The sequence below is a fragment of the Petromyzon marinus genome, unplaced genomic scaffold, assembly GCF_048934315.1.
Source record: "Petromyzon marinus isolate PM22_M1 ecotype Great Lakes invasive population unplaced genomic scaffold, UKy_Petmar_22M1.pri1.0 PM_G_Scaffold_59, whole genome shotgun sequence".
NCBI lineage: Eukaryota > Metazoa > Chordata > Hyperoartia > Petromyzontiformes > Petromyzontidae > Petromyzon > Petromyzon marinus.
The window spans coordinates 19,856-40,779 of NW_027423012.1; the positions used below are offsets into that span (position 1 = coordinate 19,856).

At 44.7% G+C, this 20,924-nt stretch overlaps 1 protein-coding gene across 1 annotated transcript in view; it reads right to left on the reverse strand.

The window, feature by feature from the left end:
• Positions 1-4,232: 4,232 nt before the first annotated feature.
• The window catches only part of LOC142918254 (hydroxylysine kinase-like), a 31,713-nt gene continuing 15,021 nt past the window's right edge, over positions 4,233-20,924 (reverse strand). Inside the window, exons 3-7 of the mRNA XM_076062385.1 lie at positions 17,397-17,723; positions 14,250-14,392; positions 7,870-8,050; positions 6,437-6,749; positions 4,233-5,574 (exon numbers count right to left, since the gene is read on the reverse strand). Coding sequence (XP_075918500.1) covers positions 5,400-5,574; positions 6,437-6,749; positions 7,870-8,050; positions 14,250-14,392; positions 17,397-17,451 — 867 coding nt within the window. The 5' untranslated portion in view covers positions 17,452-17,723 and the 3' untranslated portion in view covers positions 4,233-5,399. The remainder of the gene's footprint in view (positions 5,575-6,436; positions 6,750-7,869; positions 8,051-14,249; positions 14,393-17,396; positions 17,724-20,924) is intronic.

Consider the following 20,924-nt stretch of genomic DNA (forward strand, 5'->3'; position numbering starts at 1 on the left):
ATGAAGAAGGATCCTCTTGTGGAGCCACTCAAAACCATCACCTTACCCTACATTGCAGGGGTCACTAAAAAGATCTCCAAAATCCTGAATAAACACAAGATCCAGGTCCGATTCAACACAGTACATAAAATCCGTGATTTAGTTCCATCTGTAAAAGATGCTGTTCCAGACATACAGTACCCGGGCGTTTACAAACTAAAGTGCCTCTGTGGTAGTAGCTACATTGGAGAAACCAAAAGACATATCTCGGACCGCATCCGTGAACATAAAGCAGACTTGAAACACGGTAAGACGAACTCCTCTGCCGTGGCAGATCACTGTTACAATTCAGTGGGCTCACATGACATTGAGGTTCTTTGCAAACCAACTGGCTACCATGAGAGATTCGTTCATGAGGCCATTCACATATACAAGCACAGAGACAATTTTAACCGAGAAGATGGATTCAGGCTTAGTAACCACTGGAAAGATGTGTTAAATCATTTCTGTTCTTAATTAATTGTAATTTTACGATGACCTTCAGACCGCAGCTCTTTCGCCAGCATTGCCTCTTAATACCTCTCACACCACGGTTAATGGTATGGTTTACAACATGGAGTATACTAGGGCTTCGCAGCTGTCTCTCTCCCCCTCCTCTGTTCCGACCATGGACGAACTCGTCCGTCTGAACGGGGCCCGTAGCTATCCGTGGTACGGAAATTTGAGGGTAAGAATCCACCCATTTTTTCACCATATAGCATTGTGATATATAACGACTTATGGTTGGTAGCTTAGCTGATTGGAGAATATAGAGTTTATTGATAACATGAAGGTAATTTATATTTTAGTTTTTATTGGTTCACTATATAGTACTGTGAATAGCTCAGATGTGTAGTCATTTCTGTGACCAGTCACTAGCAAATCACCCAGTTATTTCAATGCTAAATTCGCCTAGTTATTTCAATGCTAAATTCTCCTGTTTGATTTGTACTAAGTGCCTCGGTGAATGTGTATGCTCTGACTTCAACGTAACTATTTCTGTAGCAGTTACAAGCGAATCACTCAGCCATTTTAATGCTAAATTCTATGCTAATCCCATTATCAAGGGGTGCCTCTGCGGATGTGTATGCCTTAATTTAGCTATTTCAATGCTAAATTCTATGCTAATTCCTTTTAACAATGGGTGCCTCTGCGGATGTGTATGCTTTAACTTTTAACATAGCTATTTCTGTGACCAGTCACAAGCTAATCATTCAGCCATTTCAATGCTAAATTTTATGCTAATTCCTTCGTCAAGGCTCTTTGTTCCTCTCACACAGCTTAAAAGCCGTGATCTGAACGTGGCTCTCTCACTCCAGCGCTGTCCTACCAGACAGTCTCGCCCCCTTCACCTGATGAAGGCCGCTTGTGTTGTGGCCGAAACGTCGTGAGAATATTATTGTGTTATTTTATTTTATCAATTTATTATTTTATTCTCATTCTACGTGACTTTACCGAAAGAACCAAAGAAGATAGATGGACTAGTCCTTCTAAATAAACTGCCAAATCGCTACGCACGGCGCTAACGTTTTTATAATTAATAAATACACCGTTTAAAAAAAAAAATGTATGCAAACCGACACACCTGATGACGACCGTTTGTGTTATGGTCGAAACGTCGTGAGAATTTTTATTGTTTTATATATATTTTATTATTTTATTGTTTCCCTTCAACGTGACTTTACCAAAAGAACTAAGAATATGAATTACTCCAGTCACGAAAGCTTTAAATCAAAATGGATTTCTCTGTTAGATGCAGTCATTTGATGCCACTATTTGTGATATCTCAGGGAACACGATGTGACAAATCAAGCATACCAGCTTATATGGAAGAATGTCTCGATTCCAGCTCTCAAATCAACAGATAGACACGATGCTTATATAAATAACCACATTGTACAGCTTACCGACCTGCCAAGGAGTTAACCAGTTCTTTCGATGTCCTCTAGTACACAGGTAACTATAGGCTACAACAGGTGTTTCGTAAAGCCAGTAGATACACCTTTCTGCGGCCCACTTTTCAACTCCCACAAAATCAGCAGCCTGCAATACAATGCAGCGATACGGTCCAATTAACACTTCAATGGCGACTAATGGGAGATGCGAATGGACCGTGGAAGACTGGCCCACAAACTTCAGTTTGAGAATGCAGAGGACTAGAGGGAAAAATGCCAAGGAAATCCCAATCGGATACCCCCCCCCCCAATTTCTCTCTACGAAGAGTTGACGGCGGGGATTTGAGAGGCGGCAGCAGCAGCAGCAGATGGTGGCCGTACGCTTGTGGCAGCGAAGCCCCGAGTAGCCGTCCCTGCAGGTGCACACGCCAGGGAGCCGCGCAGCGCCCGCCGTTGACGCAGCCATCTCGGCACAGCGCTGTTCGGGGGGCATCGCCAGAGGCGCACGGGAGGAGGAGCCTTTATCCGTCGGCAGAATCCTTGCATCGGGTAGAGCTGCCCCAGACATCGTCGTCGTCGTTGTCGTCGGCCGCCAAGTGATCGGAGTGGCGATGATGACGCATTGGCGAATGTTCGTGCGTGTGTATGTGGTCACAACGGTGACTTCCTGGGCCTCAATTATGTCGGCGCAGACTTAAATGAGTACCTGGTGTGCTGTGGATACAACGTCAGCATTGGGGCGACAAAAGCGGCTTTGGGGCCGTCCATAAATGACGTCACGCGATTTTGGACGATTTTTGACCCCCCCCCCTCGTCATTGTCACAAATGTCTGACCCCCCCCCCCCAAAAAAAAAGATAAAACATCTTCTTTGGTCTGGTAGGACAGCACTCCAGCGCTGTCCTACCAGACAGTCTCGTCCCTTCACCTGATGAAGGCCGCTTGTGTTGTGGCCGAAACGTCGTGAGAATATTATTGTGTTATTTTATTTTATCAATTTATTATTTTATTCTCATTCTACGTGACTTTACCGAAAGAACCAAAGAAGATGAATCATTGCAGTCACGAAAGCTTTAAATCGAAAGATAAAACATGCTTCAAATCGCTTTAAACTATTGTCATTGTAGTGCGTATTTATTGTGCCGCTGCACTCTGATGTTGTAGGAGAAAACATTTATTAACAAGTCTATTTAATTAAGTGGAACGTGTTGTCTATATTTATTTAAAGTTGCGCATTTTGATGTGACGTCACATTTATCACCCCCCCCCCCTCGTCACGCATCGTCACAAATGTCTGACACCCCCCCCCCCAGGTGCGTGACGTCATTTATGGACGGCCCCTTTGGCGTGGTGTTGGCCACACCACCTACTCGATACAAGACGTACACAAGCTGAAGAATCAGACTGGCGAACGAGAGGCACAATTGAAATAAATACATCGTGACACGGTTGGCATAGATGAGGTGAGAAGGAAAGGAGAGCACCCCATACCTCTGAAGAGTGGCATAACCTTTCCTATCATAGGGGCACAGCTGACAGTAATTCTAGAGGAATGGGATTATATTATTGCTGTCTCTGAGAATCGCGCTTCGTGTTTGATCGCTCTCATCGGATAGGGCGACCTGAAAAACTGGCGGTGTACTTTCGGGTTACCAGAGCACAGAATGCAAGCTCACATTCACTCGGGTAAGATGGGCTGCAAGCACAGTGGCCAGATGTTAACTATCTCGCCTGGTATACAGGAGGTCGTTGGTTCGATCTCGACTGATGCCTGCTGCTGTATATTTGGATGTTCTCCCCTTGATCGTGTGGCTTTTTCTCCGAGTCCTCCGGTTTTTCCCTCCCAATTCAGAAGCATGCGTTTGGAGTATTTGGCTGCTAGAAATTTTCACACGATAAGCCACTTCGTTGAGCTATAATTTGTGGCCAGGTCGCTTCTAAAAAAAAAGAGCTTTATAGCTCAGTGGGCCCCGGTAAAATAAAAAATAGTTTTAATTTAGTATGAGAACGCAACATTCTCGTCGGCAATGGCATAAGACAGGAGGCGGCAGTGTATACGTGGTGCATCTGCATTCGAGGCTTAGCCAATTTTCACAGCCTCAGATCAATCCACTGCTGGATGATGCCTTTCCCCATATTATATGGGTTGCTTCACCATACTGCACCACACTGGTCAATGCGGTTTGTTTGAAGGGGTCCAGATATCACTTCCAATTCATGTTATAGTCATTCCCTGTAATCGAACTTACAGTGAGGGAAAAAAGTATTTGATCCCCTGCTGATTTTGTACGTTTGCCCACTGACAAAGAAATGATCAGTCTAAAATTTTCATGGTAGGTTTATTTGAACAGTGAGAGACAGAATAACAACAACAAAAATCCAGAAAAACGCATGTCAAAAATGTTATAAATTGATTTGCATTTTAATGAGGGAAATAAGTATTTGACCCCTCTGCAAAACATGACTTAGTACTTGGTGGCAAAACCCAGGAGTGTCCCACTTTTGTAGAGGAAACCTTTACAGCAAAATCATCAAACACCCACCACCCCCACCACACTACCGTTCCCAAAGTCCGCCGAGTGGAAGGTCATGGCAACGCAAGAAAGTCGACTGATCTTTCACGAGGCCAGGACTCCCCACGCCCGTGTCTGAGGGTTCTAAGGTCAACTGTAGTTTAGATTAACAAAAATATCTGAATGCAACTGCAACTCACAAAATAACAAAATTAACCCAGAATGCACCAAATCTCGTCAGATCTTTGAAGCTCAACCGGGGAAGAGCCTGGGTTTAGTGCTTAATTTGAAGACTGTCTGGGAAAAGCAGACGTTTTATGCCTTGCGCTGCAAGTTGGCCAACAGATGTCGGTGTACGGTGACGCTTTTTATATTCTTGGTTCTTTCTGTAAAGTCACGTAGCAGGGAAACAATAAAATAATAAAAATATAAAACATCTATGCAGTTGTCGAGTGTTACCCCCCCCACCACCTTTCGTATGCACAGGTAATCTCCGAGTTACTCCGGTTTCCTCTCACGAGCCAAACAAGCTACAAAGGAATTGGTCGAACATCTGAACGCTGGAACTTCATGAATACAAAATCTCAGAAACAGTCAGGATTTCCTGAGTAAATGAACGGGAAAAAAATATTCTGACAGTATTATTATTATTATCACCCACGGATGCGCATGTGAATGCCGTTTTGTCAACAGCGCTGGATGCAGCAACAATACGTTCCTAACCTGAAGCTACGAAAAACCTCCCCTATGCATTAAGTGCCTGGCATGAGCAATTCACATTTTTCAGATTCCGTATTCAAAGATCGCACGTGTCCAAAACCAACGGCGCCACGTTCAAGTTGAAACCGGTTCCTTGCGAAGCCTCGGGAGGTACCGGTGGGGCGAGTGGGAGGACGTGTCTCACGGTGGGCCCCCCCCGACCCCAAACTCCCCCTTCTCTCTCCTCGCCGTCCGTCTCGATTTCCACCGCGGTTCTAGTTTCTGTACCGTGCCGCAATATCGGACCACAGCCTCTGCATGTCCTCCAGGCCCCTGGTCCAGAGCTCGCGTAGCTTCACCCAGCCGGTGCGCGCCGTTATCAGCAGGTAGTCGGCGTTCTGCGGGTATCGCAGGATCGTGTAGCGGGCCATGACCAGCGACTGGCAGAACCTGCGGGGAAAAGTAGACCATGTTGTTGTTGTCGCCGTTGCTGTCGTGACGGTTAATATCGTTTGTTATTCAAGAGGGTTTTTGCTGCCGACTTGTTGATCGGCTGGGATTTTAGCGTCCAGGAATTGCAGCCATAGTTGGATCAAGTCTCGTGGTCAGCAGCAGAAGTGCCAGCAGAAGGAAAGTCGCTGTCTTCATCTTCCTCGTCTCCAGCAGCAGCAGCAGTGTGATCAGCAACATGATCGTAAACAACATCGCTATGAGTGTCTTTTCTATAATCATCATCACCGTCATCAGCAGCATCCGTAAAAGTGCTGTTAGCAACATCATGGTAATCAGCATTATTATGTCTTAACTGTTACTGATCCCCCCCGTTCACCAACACACATTAACCAGCATGGTGAAGTATGGTCAACTACCGCGACGATCGACATGGCATTGGCAAGACCTTCATTCATCATTGGTCTGATGAAGAGCTTTAAATAAATAATAAAGCACGTTTCGATTTAAAGCTTTCGTGACTGCAATGATTCATCTTCTTTGGACTGTCCTACCAGACAGTCTCGTCCCTTCACCTGATGAAGGCCGCTTGTGTTGTGGCCGAAACGTCGTGAGAATATTATTGTTATTTTATCAATTTATTATTTTATTCTCATTCTACGTGACTTTACCGAAAGAACCAAAGAAAATAAAGCACTTTTTTTTTGCCGCACAATCATCGAGTTTATCGGATTCTCGCCAGACCTGGATTAATTCTCGTTACGCAACCGCCACAGGTTTTTGAAGCCAACGTTTCCCGATGCGGCCAACGGCGATCCGGGCAGACCCGACCCGAACTGCCCCGGCCCCCCTCCGCTCTTACCTGCACGCCACCAGGAAGTAAACGGCCCTCCTCTCGTCCTCGGTGAGGGCCTGCACGCTCTCGTAGCCGGCCAGGACGTGACCCCCGGCCTCCATCGCCTCGCCGCTCTCCACCATCATGTACATGATGGCTATGGCCAGGTCGTACACGTGGTAGCCGAACATCATCGAGTTGAGGTCCACAATGCCAGAGACGCGGTGCCGCGGCGCTCCCTCCGCCGACTTGGGCCCCTGCTGCTGCTGCTGCTGCTCGCTTCCTGCGGCCACCTCCTGCACCAGGATGTTGTCGTCATTGAAGTCACCATGGATTATGCCTGCGGCGAGGGGGGAAAACGTCGAATTTGATTTCGTCCGTTGTCTTTTATTGTTGACCGTCCTCCCCTCGTCGCCGTCGTCATCGTTCGTGCCCGTGACGTTTTTATTCCGGCTGCACGATTGGGGTTGCGCAAGCCGCGTGTGCGAGTCTAAGAATGGCCCCCGCAGAGTCTCAGTGAATCACCAACTTCTTCTCCTGCCTTCAAAGGCACAGAATTACAATAACCCACCAGCGTCGTACAACCCTGCACGGGGGCGAGATATGGAGCGGTGTGTAGTGGTATGCACACCGCATCACGAGCCCTTGATTCCCGGCCATGGAGAACATCACTGATATCTGAACCAGTCCTGGGATCCTACCTACATCCTCACCGACCAGCATGGTGAAGGTGGCAAAACAACCCCCATGACCCTACACAGCCTGGGAAAGCCTTCGTCCAGATAGTGCATTGACAAAGGGCTGTACATTATTATTAAGAGTATATGTGTAACAAAAACTGTTGAACACAATTTAGCATGCATTGAAAAATGATTTGGTAGTCTGAATGTAATAACCCTGTCATTTGATTTCACCTGTGATCAGTGTCTGTGCGAGTGTTCCCCATTACATGCATGCCTTGTAATGCATCTGTGTATGCTGGGTAAAAGTAATCACGTAAAGCACATTGCAAAGAAAATGCTTGCCACAAATGAATCACAATACCTTGCTGATCTCGTCAAGCAGCATAAACCATCATGCGAACTCGGGTGATCCTCGCAGCGGCTTTTGGCTAACCATCGAACAAACAAAGACGGTCACCGCATCGCGCGCTTTCAGATGCACTTCTGCGGCCGTCTGAAAAGCTCTTCTTTCCGATATTAGGAAGGCACTGGAGCTATGCACTTTTAAACCTAGATTGAACACTAATTTATTTTTGAACTGATTTTTTGTGTTTAGTTTGTTGTCCTTCCCCCGCACCTCCGATTAGCACGGTTGGCTACGTACGGTGCAAAAGAAGTTCAACGTACACACGTACGCGGCACCCGTCGTGGCTTCAAGGCCTCGTCGGTGGCCTGAAGCGCCCCTCGCCCCCTGAGGCATGGAGCTACGTCCCGGGTGAAGCTGCGAGGCGAGCGTACATCTGGTAAACTTGTGCAGGTTGGGTTGGATCTCCTCGCGGAACTTGGCGATGACCTCCCTGACCAGACCCTGGTTGGGGTCGCCGTCCAGAGTGAAGAGGTAGGACTCGAGCAGGTGGGTGTTTGATAGGTTCCAGATGAAATCGTCTCGTTGCAGGGAGTGCAGGAACGGGTGCTCAAACTATGCAGATGTTTAAAAACGAAGGCGGTAAGATGACAAAAAATGCAATACGAGATTAACATAGCATTGGCCAGTTGAGTACACATGTAAGTTAAAGGCAGCAAAACGTCAAGCTAGCAAAGGATAGTCTTCGTTTCAGAAAAGATGTTCTCCTTGACTTATTATTTTCTCTTCGGTTTTTTTCGGTAAAGTCACGTAGGTAAAACTATAAAATAAAAGAATAAATGAAAAAACTACATTTTTTTTCATTCTATCATTTTATAGTTTTACCTACGTGACTTTACCGAAAAAACCAAAGAGTATGAATCCTTGCAGTCACGAAAGCTAAAAATCTAGACTTATTATGCAGCTGAGGGTGGGGCTGCCCAAGTCCTGCGTGCGGCTGGCAAATGTTTGATTGGTATTTGTGAATAACAGGACACTTGAATGGATCTGAGAAGTAGTTTTGTGAGATCACCTTCTGTGGGCCATTCTCTAACCAGAGGTGATGCACAGAATGAGATGTTTTTTTCCATCTCATGACATGGCACCAATTAGCACAACTCATACAGCCCTTATCAAGGCACTGCCGTATTCAGTGTTGGTCATGTAGGGTGTTTGACCATACTTCGCCAAACTGGTCAGTGTAGGTTGGTGAAGGATAGAGGACAAGGGGGGGTGGGGGGGGGGCAGGACTGGTTCAGATATCACTTGCCACGAATGTTAGCCGTGGCCGGAAATAAAACTCAGGTGGCCGGGTTCGTAGCGCAGTGTGCGCACAACTGCGCCACCGCTCCACCCCGACGCTTGGAATAAAATTTGGGGGGGAAACAACAAAAATACGTTGTTCATAATAAAGGTTTATGGGTTAGATCGCGTTTATTTATAAATGTGTCGTAACCCTCCACCACCCGACACGGCCAATCAGCAAAAAAAAGTGTCACGTTGACAAAAAGACAAATAATTCACTACTTTAGCCCACCGGTGTGTTGAAGAGTGAATCCACATTTACAGTTTGAGTACGACGTTTCGCTGGTAAATACATCCAGCATCATCGGGCAATTAGCCAGAATGGTAAAGCCCTCGCTTGCTCCCGGTTTTATATAGAGCAGCAGGGTGACGTCATCACTTAACTCATATCAGGTGCAGTGATTAGAGGCGGAGGGGGGGGTATTGTAATTATATAATCGATTAGTAATCAGTCATTGGTTATGATTAGTAATGAGTTGTAGATTAGTAATTCTTTAAATCAAAATGTAATGTGTATTATTTAATAATACGCTTCCAGGCCGCACTAAGCCTGTAGCTGTCAGAGCGATTAAAGTTATTCTTGTTCCTCTCAATTTCAATGGATTCTCTAATTAGTCTTTGCCAGTAATAATTAGTTTTACACACCACTGCAACATTGTCAAAATCAATTGAGTGTCCTTGTTGACAAGCATGTTCTGCCACTGCCGACAGTTGTGTTTGAGATAATTTAATATTTCTCTGATGTTCTTTTAGTCTTACGCTGATGTTACGTCCCGTCTGCCCAATGTAGCAGCTGCCACATAAACAATTAATCCGATATACACCTTCTGTTGATAGTTAGGTAATGCGTCTTTAGTGCAAGATACTAGTTTTTGAATTTTGTGTATTGTACCAAATCTTACTGTAATGTTTTGCTTTTGCAAAACACGGGCTAATTTGTCAGTTACTCCTGAGATATATGGAATTTTTATTGTTTTAACAATCTGGTCGCTTTCAGCAGTATTGCTTTGCAATCGTGATTTGGCATTTAGTGCTCTGTTAATTTGAGCATTATTGTAGCCATTCTGTCGTAGTGCGTCTTTAACGTGTTTAATCTCTCTCACTAGACTCTCACCATCTGACACTGTTTTAGCCCGATGTATGAGCATCTTGATAAGAGAGGATTTCTGAGCTGGATGATGATGTGATTCTGCATTCAGATAGGCATCAGTGTGCATTTGATTTCTGTAAACGCTGTGTTATTTTGTGTTTTGCAAAAGCAAAACATTACAGTAAGATTTGGTACAGTACACAAAATTCAAAAACTAGTATCTTGCACTAAAGACGCATTACCTAACTATCAACAGAAGGTGTATATCGGATTAATTGTTTATGTGGCAGCTGCTACATTGGGCAGACGGGACGTAACATCAGCGTAAGACTAAAAGAACATCAGAGAAATATTAAATTATCTCAAACACAACTGTCGGCAGTGGCAGAACATGCTTGTCAACAAGGACAGTCAAATGATTTTGACAATGTTGCAGTGGTGTGTAAAACTAATTATTACTGGCAAAGACTAATTAGAGAATCCATTGAAATTGAGAGGAACAAGAATAACTTTAATCGCTCTGACAGCTACAGGCTTAGTGCGGCCTGGAAGCGTATTATTAAATAATACACATTACATTTTGATTTAAAGAATTACTAATCTACAACTCATTACTAATCATAACCAATGACTGATTACTAATCGATTATATAATTACAATACCCCCCCCTCCGCCTCTAATCACTGCACCTGATATGAGTTAAGTGATGACGTCACCCTGCTGCTCTATATAAAACCGGGAGCAAGCGAGGGCTTTACCATTCTGGCGAATTGCCCGATGATGCTGGATGTATTTACCAGCGAAACGTCGTACTCAAACTGTAAATGTGGATTCACTCTTCAACACACCGGTGGGCTAAAGTAGTGAATTATTTGTCTTTTTGTCAACGTGACACTTTTTTTGCTGATTGGCCGTGTCCGGTGGTGGAGGGTTACGACACATTTATAAATAAACGCGATCTAACCCAAAAACCTTTATTATGAATAATATTGGTCGCGAAAGCCTACATGTTAAACTGACTAACTTCTATGGGGAGGATACTTTTCTTAAAACCAGAAAATTGGAGAAGCTCCGCATTAAGCGGATGAAATTGATATCTTCACTGGCGTTCCTCAAAAGGTGCAGAGATTCAAAGGTAATACCAAACGCAGTTAAAATAACACATCACATAAAGTCTTCTAAAGCTAACCAAATACTACACAAAGCTAGCGAATTATTATTAATAGAGAGAATACAGCACAATAGGAGTGAATTATCTTACATTTCGGAATCGCTAAAGCAGTTACACTTAGATATAAGCAATAGTGTATCTATGCATTATTGGAATATAATCGATAACATAACACAACAATCGGCTCATAATGTGTTTAAACTAACAAAAACTAACCAAATTAATACATTTTCTAGACTACATAATAAACAAATCCCTACTGAAAACCAAAAATTTAAAAACAAAACCGTACTGAACTTGACTAACACTGTATTAACCGGTGACATGGTCTCTATCCTTTCTAAAGGCCTTAACTTTGCCGTTACCCCACACACAATTCCAGTGGATGAGATAATTGCTGAGGTAGAATCAGCAGTTAGACTCCTTCCACATAATGAGGCAGAGATGACTAGACATGAGATTGCTAAAATAATTGAGAATAGCAAAGTTCCAAAAGTAAATATTAGCTCTAACGAGGCAAAAGCCTTAAGAGAGCTGCGTGTAAACAAGGATATCCAAATCCTAGCAGCTGATAAAGGCCGCACTACTGTAGTGATGTCACGAGCCGATTATGATAATAAAATTAGAAATTTACTAGAGGAAAGTACCTACATTAAAATTAAACGAGATCCAACTAATACTTTAGAACGTAAGACCACTGCAATAATTGCAAATTCATTAATCCCTAAAAATGAGCAATACCAAATTAAGCCAAGGGCCTCAAAACCACCTAGAATCTATGGGCTACCAAAGATTCATAAAATCGGCATCCCATTACGACCCATAGTCAGTACAATTGGCTCTGCCACATATCAATTAGCAAAATATATAACCCAACAAATACAGCCCTACATCGGTAGGACATCTTCATTCATAAAAAAATAAATTCAGAACATCTTGTGAATGTGCTTAAAGATATTAAACTTACTCCTGATGATATTCTGGTAAGTTTTGATGTGATTTCTCTATTCACTAAGGTTCCAGTGGACGAATCGCTTAAATTACTTGATACACTAGTAAAGAATACCGGTTTACCAAAAGATATTCCGAAACTTGCTGGCCATTGTTTAAATAACACTTACTTCTTATGGAGAGGGAATTTCTTTAAACAAAAGGAATGAGCAGCAATGGGTTCTTCTTTATCCCCTGCTACAGCAAATTTGTACATGGAAAACTTTGAAATAAGAGCACTTGCCTCGAGCACATTAAAACCATCCTTTTGGTTTAGATATGTGGGTGACACTTTGGTTGTCTGGCCACATGCTAAAGATACACTGAATGATTTTCTAAATCATCTCAATGCACAAAACCCGGCCATCCAATTCACCATGGAAATGGAGGTGAATAACACACTCCCATTCCTAGATATTTTGCTTGGACATGGCCTAAACGGTAAAATAACACACAGCGTTTACAGAAAGCAAACGCACACTGATACCTATCTGAATGCAGAATCACATCATCATCCAGCTCAGAAATCCTCTCTTATCAAGACGCTCATACATCGGGCTAAAACAGTGTCAGATGGTGAGAGTCTAGTGAGAGAGGTTAACCACGTTAAAGACGCACTATGACAGAATGGCTACAATAATGCTCAAATTAACAGAGCACTGAATGCCAAATCACGATTGCAAAGCAATACTGCTGAAAGCGACCAGATTGTTAAAACAATAAAAAATCCATATATCTCGGGAGTAACTGACAAATTAGCCCGTGTTTTGCAAAAGCAAGATTTGGTACAGTACACAAAATAAAAAAAACTAGCATCTGGGACTAAAGACGCATTACCTAAATTATCAACAGAAGGTGTATATCGGATTCATTGTTTATGTGGCAGCTGCTACATTGGACAGACGGGACGTAACATCAGCGTAAGACTAAAAGAACATCAGAGAAATATTAAATTATCTCAAACACAACTGTCGGCAGTGGCAGAACATGCTTGTCAACAAGGACACTGAATTGACTTTGACAACGTTGCAGTGGTGTGTAAAACTAATTATTACTGGCAAAGACTAATTTGAGAATCCATTGAAATTGAGAGGAACAAGAATAACTTTAATCGCTCTGACAGCTACAGGCTTAGTGCGGCCTGGAAGCATATTATTAAATAATACACATTACATTTTGATGGAAAGAATTACTAATCTACAACTCATTACTAATCATAACCAATGACTGATTACTAATCGATTATATAATTACAATACCCCCCCCTCCGCCTCTAATCACTGAAGCTGATATGAGTTAAGTGATGACGTCACCCTGCTGCTCTATATAAAACCGGGAGCAAGCGAGGGCTTTACCATTCTGGAGAATTGCCCGATGATGCTGGATGTAATTACCAGTGAAACGTCGTACTCAAACTGTAAATGTGGATTCACTCTTCAACACACCGGTGGGCTAAAGTAGTGAATTATTTGTCTTTTTGTCAACGTGACACTTTTTTTGCTGATTGGCCGTGTCGGGTAGTGGAGGGTTACGACACATTTATAAATAAACGCGATCTAACCCAAAAACCTTTATTATGAATAATATTGGTCTCGAAAGCCTACATGTTAAACCAAAAATACGCCGCTTGAAAACCAGTCATTCGATCACTTGGAAGGACTCTCACGTTGCTAATTATGAACAGCTGCGTACGTTCCGAGCAAGTGGGCTCGTTACGTCACATTACACTTGCTTACCGAGAGAAAAGGCTCGCCGAAACTCAAGAGTTTTTTTTGAAGATTGTCGCAGTAAGGGGTTGGGGAAACTATCGCTCCGCATTTCCCAATGAAGTAATTTGCGAGTTATTTCTTTTTTGGCTTTTTACTTTGGCGAATATTCTCATATTCTTGTTTCTTTCGGTAAAGTCACGTAGAAGGGAAACAATAAAATAAAACAAATATAAACAATAGAATTTTCACGTTTCGACTGCAACACAAGCAATCATCATCAGGCGTGAAAACCACAGCAATAATTTTTTTTTTCAAATTTCCTTGTTGTGGTTTTCACACCTGATGACGATTGCTTGTGTTGCAGTCGAAACGTCGTGAGAATTTTATTGTTTTATATTTTTTATTATTTTATTGTTTCCCCCTCTACGTGGTGACTTTACCGAAAGCAACAAGAATATGAATCCCTGCAGTCTCACGTCACCTGTCAAGAGGCGCTCGTGCGCTCGTACCTGCTGCAGGGCTTGGTGGATGCTCGCTGCCAGCTTGCCCACCTGGTAGTACAGGCTGCCATCCACCAGCACCCTGGACAGCAGCACGCCGGGCAGGTTCGTGAGCAGCCGCACGTTGAACTCCTTCTCTCCTTCGCCGCAGTCTGAGAATTCACAGCAGGAGTCGCCACCGAGGTCAAGAGGTCACCACGGTTAGTGAAATCTCACCGTCGCTTCCTTTTGCTGGAACATAAAAAGCTGTTCGGAAGCTGATATCGGAACCTCCAAGGTCTGGCCAAAGTGTCAACTCACCACTTTGCGCCCTGTGTTCATTACCCACGTGCTATACTACACAGGGTCTCTAATGAATTGCTCAACTGATAGCCAAGGCTACTATTCTTTTTTTAGGAAATTAAGCGACAATTTGCTGCTCAGCATTAAATGGTTAATAACAATAATGAACGTGCCAAGTCCGATATATAACGCACATAAAATTCGTGTAGTCTTTAAAACGCCAATCTCTCAAGCAACTTGAAACGAGTATTTCTGTTCCCCCCCCCCCCCCAAAAAAAATAGTAAATTGGAGTGATTTTTTTCTCATGACTTTCTTTCACGGTACTATTAACGCAGAAATTAATAACACGAACGCATTCCGAAATTCGCATTCCTATATGGCCTTGTTGTCTAAACCGCTATAGCTAAATAAAGCATTTGAGAGGAATAATACCTCGCCACACCCATGCGTAAGGCATCGGCCAAAGTTGCAACGTGGCATGCAACCCTCGTGCCTTAGCGCACGCTGACCGGAACCGCGGGCAATTCGCCCAGGTTCGGGCCAGAATGGATACGTCAGCACACGAGTCTAGCTGAATTCCCTGGGTTCAGCTTGAGCAAATTACTTAGGAGCAGGGTGAATGGGGGCCCATCTGCATCAGGAGGCGACTTTTATCGCTCGTTCCATCACGTAAATATAAGGGTCAGCGGCTTTCCGTGATCTTCGCATTCCAAACACGGCGTTGGGCGGTGATGTCAGCTCACGCGATGAACCCCGAGCCTGGGTTTAAAGGAGCGCTGCTAGCCCAGGCATTATAATCAGAATATGTACTTTTACTGGAGGAATCTGATGAGCTATGAAGCACTTTGCTTTACAAATGTTTAGCAGCCCAGTGTTGTCCCAACTACAGCCCGTGGGCCAAGCCCGAACCACCAAAATTAATTCATTCTGGTCTACAGGACAACTATCCCGCCACGCCTTACAGGAACTAATTAAGTACATGTCTCAGTCAGCAATACTCACTTGAAATTACACACGACAACCGTCGCCCCCACGCCCGCCCCCCAACTGAAAAGTTTGACAAGACCCTCCCGATATTCAGTGAGGCTCTGCTGTGAAAACAAGTGTAACGATGATGATTACAATAATAATAATATTAATAGAAGTGATGCGATGCAGGTCGAAGTGGGTGTGGGGGAGAGATAAGCTCTGTATCGACATGTTTGCATTTCTCTAAATCTCTCCTCTTGCGGATAGATCTTTCTCCTATCTCTTCCATATAAATATCATATTTCTGATTAAATCTCTCTCTGAATGAGTTAAATGATGACATGACCCTGCTGCTCTATTTAAGACCAGGAGCAAGTGAGGGCTTCACCATTCTGGCGAATTGCCTGATGATGCTGGATGTAATTACCAGCGAAACGTCGTATTCAAATATTGTAAATGTTGTGGATTCACTCTTCATCACACCGGTGGGCTAAAGTAGTGAACTATTTTGTCTGTTGTCAACGTGACACATTTTTTTACTGTTTGGCTATGTCGGGTGGTGGAGGGTTATGACACATTTATAAATAACGCGATCTCACCCAAAAACCTTTATCATGAATAAATCTCTCTCATATCTCTACAATATATCGCTTGTGACATATCTTTCCCGTCTATGCTTGTTCATGTAATACATGGTTTTGGTTTGACGTGTTCCCCTTGTCAGCCAATCCGGAACTCGATGCAAAGAGTTTGACGTTTGCTTCTCAGGGTCTCGTGGGAAGATAAGCAGAAACAAAAATTACGATTTAGGTTTTGTAAGTATGTTGAAATTCTTTCGCACCATACGTACGTAGCCAACCGTGCTCATCGGAGGTGTGGGGAGGTGGAACACACTGTGCAGTTGGCGAATGGCGGCGTCGGTGAACTGTACAAACATTATATCTACCAACCTGCAGGTCAGTAGATGAGAAAACAGCAAGTGTGCTTCTGATCTCTCACCACAGATGTTATCGTCTCGTCCGTGTGGCTTTGCTGTGAGCAGTCATTCCAGTTTCATCCCACACACCAAACATTGTTTTTTTAATATATATGAAGAATTTACAAAATATCACAATGTGGACCTTGGGCCAGTACCAACAAGCAGTGCGTTACATCCACCAACCTCACAAAAACTAAAAAGTATGATCCTTTTACATCACTTATCGTCAGTGGAGTGCGACCCAGTATTATACCACCGCCTCATGCTCGGATATTGATCGTTGTCTTTGCAAGTATAAACCAATGCTGTGTTCGTATGATTACTATCAGCCTATGACTAAATCACCTGGAATGTGCCCTATCATAAGATCTGAAAGCTAAGCAGGTTGAGCCTGGATTAGGGCTTCTATGGGTGACAATCGTGCATTAAACAGGCATCACAGGCTGCTGCGTGGTGCTATGTTGTGGGGGCCAGAGTTCAGTTGCAGCAAAATCAATTGTACTGCACTGTACATCTATTAAACTTGATTTGTCACTTTCGTGACTGCAGGAATGACTCTGGTTTTTTTCAGTAAAGTCACGTAGAAATAAGAAATAATAATAAAATTACATAATAGCATACGACGTTTCGATTGCAACGCAAGCAATCATCATCAGGCATAGAAGAGCTAAATTTAAGAGAGAGAGAGGAAACATAGAACCGCAGATATATATACAGACACCTAAGTAGAAGGGAGTTCACACAGAGACACAAAGAGAGACACAACGTACGGAGCACAGAGAGATAGGGTCTCTGTGCCGAGGCCTTAGCATGTAGGGGGAGACAAAGGGAGATGGAGACGCACATCAAGTAGAACAAGATTTAGTATTATGTACATCTCTTCTCCAATGTCTCTGCTCCCGGGACCCACGCAGGCGCAGCTCACCGATGCTCTCGAGCGACATGATCTTCCCGCTGATGTTGTCCACCACCTCCTGCATGGGAAGCCCCTCTCCCGCAGGAACCTCATCATAGCCATCTGCACCTCGAGCATCTGCGGCCGCTGGCTGTCCCACGTGTTGGTGACCTTGAGCACGAACTGGCGACCGTCGCGCGCCAGCACGCGGTAGTTCTGGTCGACGTAGCTCGCCAGCGGGCTCACCCCCGCCACGCTCACCCCGTAGAGGCGCTCCACCAGCTCCGCCGCGCGGGACTCGCTGAGGCACGGCTTCTCGTGCTCGCGACCATCGTCCTGCGGCGCGGCTTGCATCGTCTTCAACGGACAAAACGAGGGCAATCAAAAAGCTTTTGGGTTTTGCGAGTGCACGTTGGCGTTCGCTCCATTCGTGCAGCGCAAGGCGCCTCCGATGAGCACGGTTGGCTACGTACGGTGCGAAACAAGCTCAGAGTACACACGAGGCTACACCCTGGAGGCGCTACGCTTCACGGACAGCCCACAGTAGTTGTCGCATTTACAGAGTTGTGCCGACACACGTGGCATACTACTTATTTAAATTACATCTCCGAGATCTTTAGCATCCGACTGTGAAGCAGACAGTGCGCAATATTTACAGTTCATACACCCACAGCGTTAACCGGGGCGGTCGTGGGACTCGTACCACAAACATCTGCAACGCGCTACCGCTTGGCCATGAAGTCAATCGATCGATCAGCGATCAATAAACACGTCTCTTTGCTCGCATCACATTTAATAGCAACACATTTCACCGAACAGAAAAGCACCACTTAAACATGTCAGATATAAGATTCGTAATAACAGAGAATTCTCCTTGTGTATTTCAGTGGAAATACAGCCAGTGCCTGATAAAGTAGCATTACTGTAACTGGAATTATAACAAGAACCATGGGTTTATGCAGCATTGGGGAGCTGCAGCTATGGCCCACCGAGTAAACACCTTGTCCCGTAAGCACAAAATCACGTGTTCAAATTCCACTGGATGTGTAATTGTGTGAATAATAATCAGGGCTTAATCTGTCACTGAATATTTTCCGGGTCGCTGGTGCGAAGTGGAGTGGGCAGCACAGCCCCGGTAGCCACGGCGATAGCGAAAGGTACACACGGGACGTGGTGTGCCGGGTGTCAGCAGGTTTTTCAGAGTCGCTGACACAGGGCAGCCCTGGCCGAAATTATCTCCATACATATGTAAAAGGCAAAGTTGTGATTATGTGTGTCTGTTAAAAATGTTTAGCGTACTTCCCGACATGCAACAAACTTGAAATTTGCCATGTGGGTACTTTCCAGACTGTACACCACGCAAAAAATATTAAAATACACTTTTGTGTTTTTTCTGGGGGGAGGAGGGGGGGGGGGAGCTCAATAATGCATTTTTTTGCACGGCAAGTGAGCTGTGACGTCAAATCTGTCACGTGATCCACGCATGTGGAAGCGTAACGAATTAGTGTAGTGGTTAGCGCACTGCGCTACGAACCCGGCAACCCGAGTTCAATTCCCGCTCACTGCCACCACCGGTGACGATTATTTCAACCGCTCCTGGGCCTCCCCTAGATCGACTCAGCCTAAAACGAGTAATTGCTGTGGTGTGTGAACATCGCCACTGGGGACACAAAGGCGGCCGGGCGTGGTGCTGTCACCCACCCCTTCGTCTGTATATATAAAAGGGAAATTTGTGATTATGTGTGTCTGTTCGAAATGTTTAGCATACTTCCCGACATGCAACAACTTTAAATTTCCCATGTGGGTAGCTTCCAGACTGTAAACAATGCAAAAAGTATAAAATATACTCTTTGGTTCTATTGGGTAAAGTCACGTAGGTGAAAATAAAATAACAAAAAATCACGACGTTTCGGCCACAACACAAGCGGCCTTCATCAGGTGAAGGGACGAGACTGTCTGGAGGACAGCGCTGGAGTGAGAGAAGCCACGCTTAGATCACGACCTTTAAGCTGTGTGAGAAGAAAAACACAAAGCGCCTTGACAAAGGAATTCGCATATAATTTAGCATTGAAATGGCTCATTGAAATAGCTAAGTTAAAGTATACACATCTGCAGAGGTACCCCTTGACAAAGGAATTAGCATAGAATTTAGCATTGAAATAGCTGAGTGATTAGCTTGTAACTGGTCACAGAAATAGCTATGTTAAAGTCAGAGCATATTTCACGTAAACAAAACGTGCCAATTAGTTACTGCTTCAGCACACTGGTGTATTGGATAGTAAACCCAGAACATTTACCATTAGAGTATGACGTTTCACTGATTATTACAACCAGCTTCATCAGGCGATTTGCCATAATTGTGAAGAAGTATTCCTGTTTCCGTCTTTGAAGTCAACTCAGCCTTAAATGAGTACTTGGTGCAGGGTGTGAACATCGCCACTTGGGAGACAAATGCGGCCGGGCGTGGTGTTTGGCCACCCACCCCATCGTGTGCTGGGCCGGCCTTCATAGGTGTTGGCTCCCAGCCATTGCCCCGAGTCTGTTGAGGCTATACGGGGGTCTTTGTCTTTGTGTGTGTGTATGAGATGCATGCGAGTGTGTGTGTGTATGAGATGCGTGTGTGTGTATGAGATGTGTGTGTGTGTATGAGATGCATGTGTGTATGAGATGTGTGTGTGTGTGTATGAGATGTGTGTGTGTGTATGAGATGCGTGTGTGTGTATGAGATGTGTGTGTGTATGAGATGTGTGTGTGTATGAGATGTGTGTGTGTGTATGAGATGCACTGCTGTATAATAATGAACTACTCACTACTGAGTACACAGACAGTCCCCACTGTGTTCACAGCTACCACCCCAGCGCACGCATAAACTCAACTCAGTCATTAAAAATGTTAAGTTATGTTTAGCAAACAATAGTCATTGCAACGTTATACTTGAATCTAATAACAAGTTTAAGGCACTGCTGTATAATAATGTACTACTCACTACTAACCACAGTCCCCACTGTGTTCACAGCTACCACCCCAACGCACACAAACTCAACACACACTCACACAGTGAGCTAACCACTGCACCACCGCTCCCCACACACACACAGTGTGCTAACCACTGCACCACCGCTCCCCACACTCACTCACACAGTGCACTAACCACTGCACCACCGCACCCCACACACACGCAGTGCGCTAACCACTGCACCACCGCTCCACACACACACAGTGTGCTAACCACTGCACCACCGCTCCCCACACACACGCAGTGTGCCAACCACTGCACCACCGCTCCCCACACTCACTCACAAAGTGCGCTAACCACTGTACCACCGCTCCCCACACACACGGTGCGCTAAACACTGCACCACCGCTCCCCACATACACACAGTGTGCTAACCACTGCACCACCGCTCCCCACACACACACAGTGCGTTAACCACTGCACCACCGCTCCCCACACACACACAGTGCGCTAACCACTGCACCACCGCTCCCCACACACACACAGTGCGCTAACCACTGCACCACCGCTCCCCACTACACACACAGTGCGCTAACCACTGC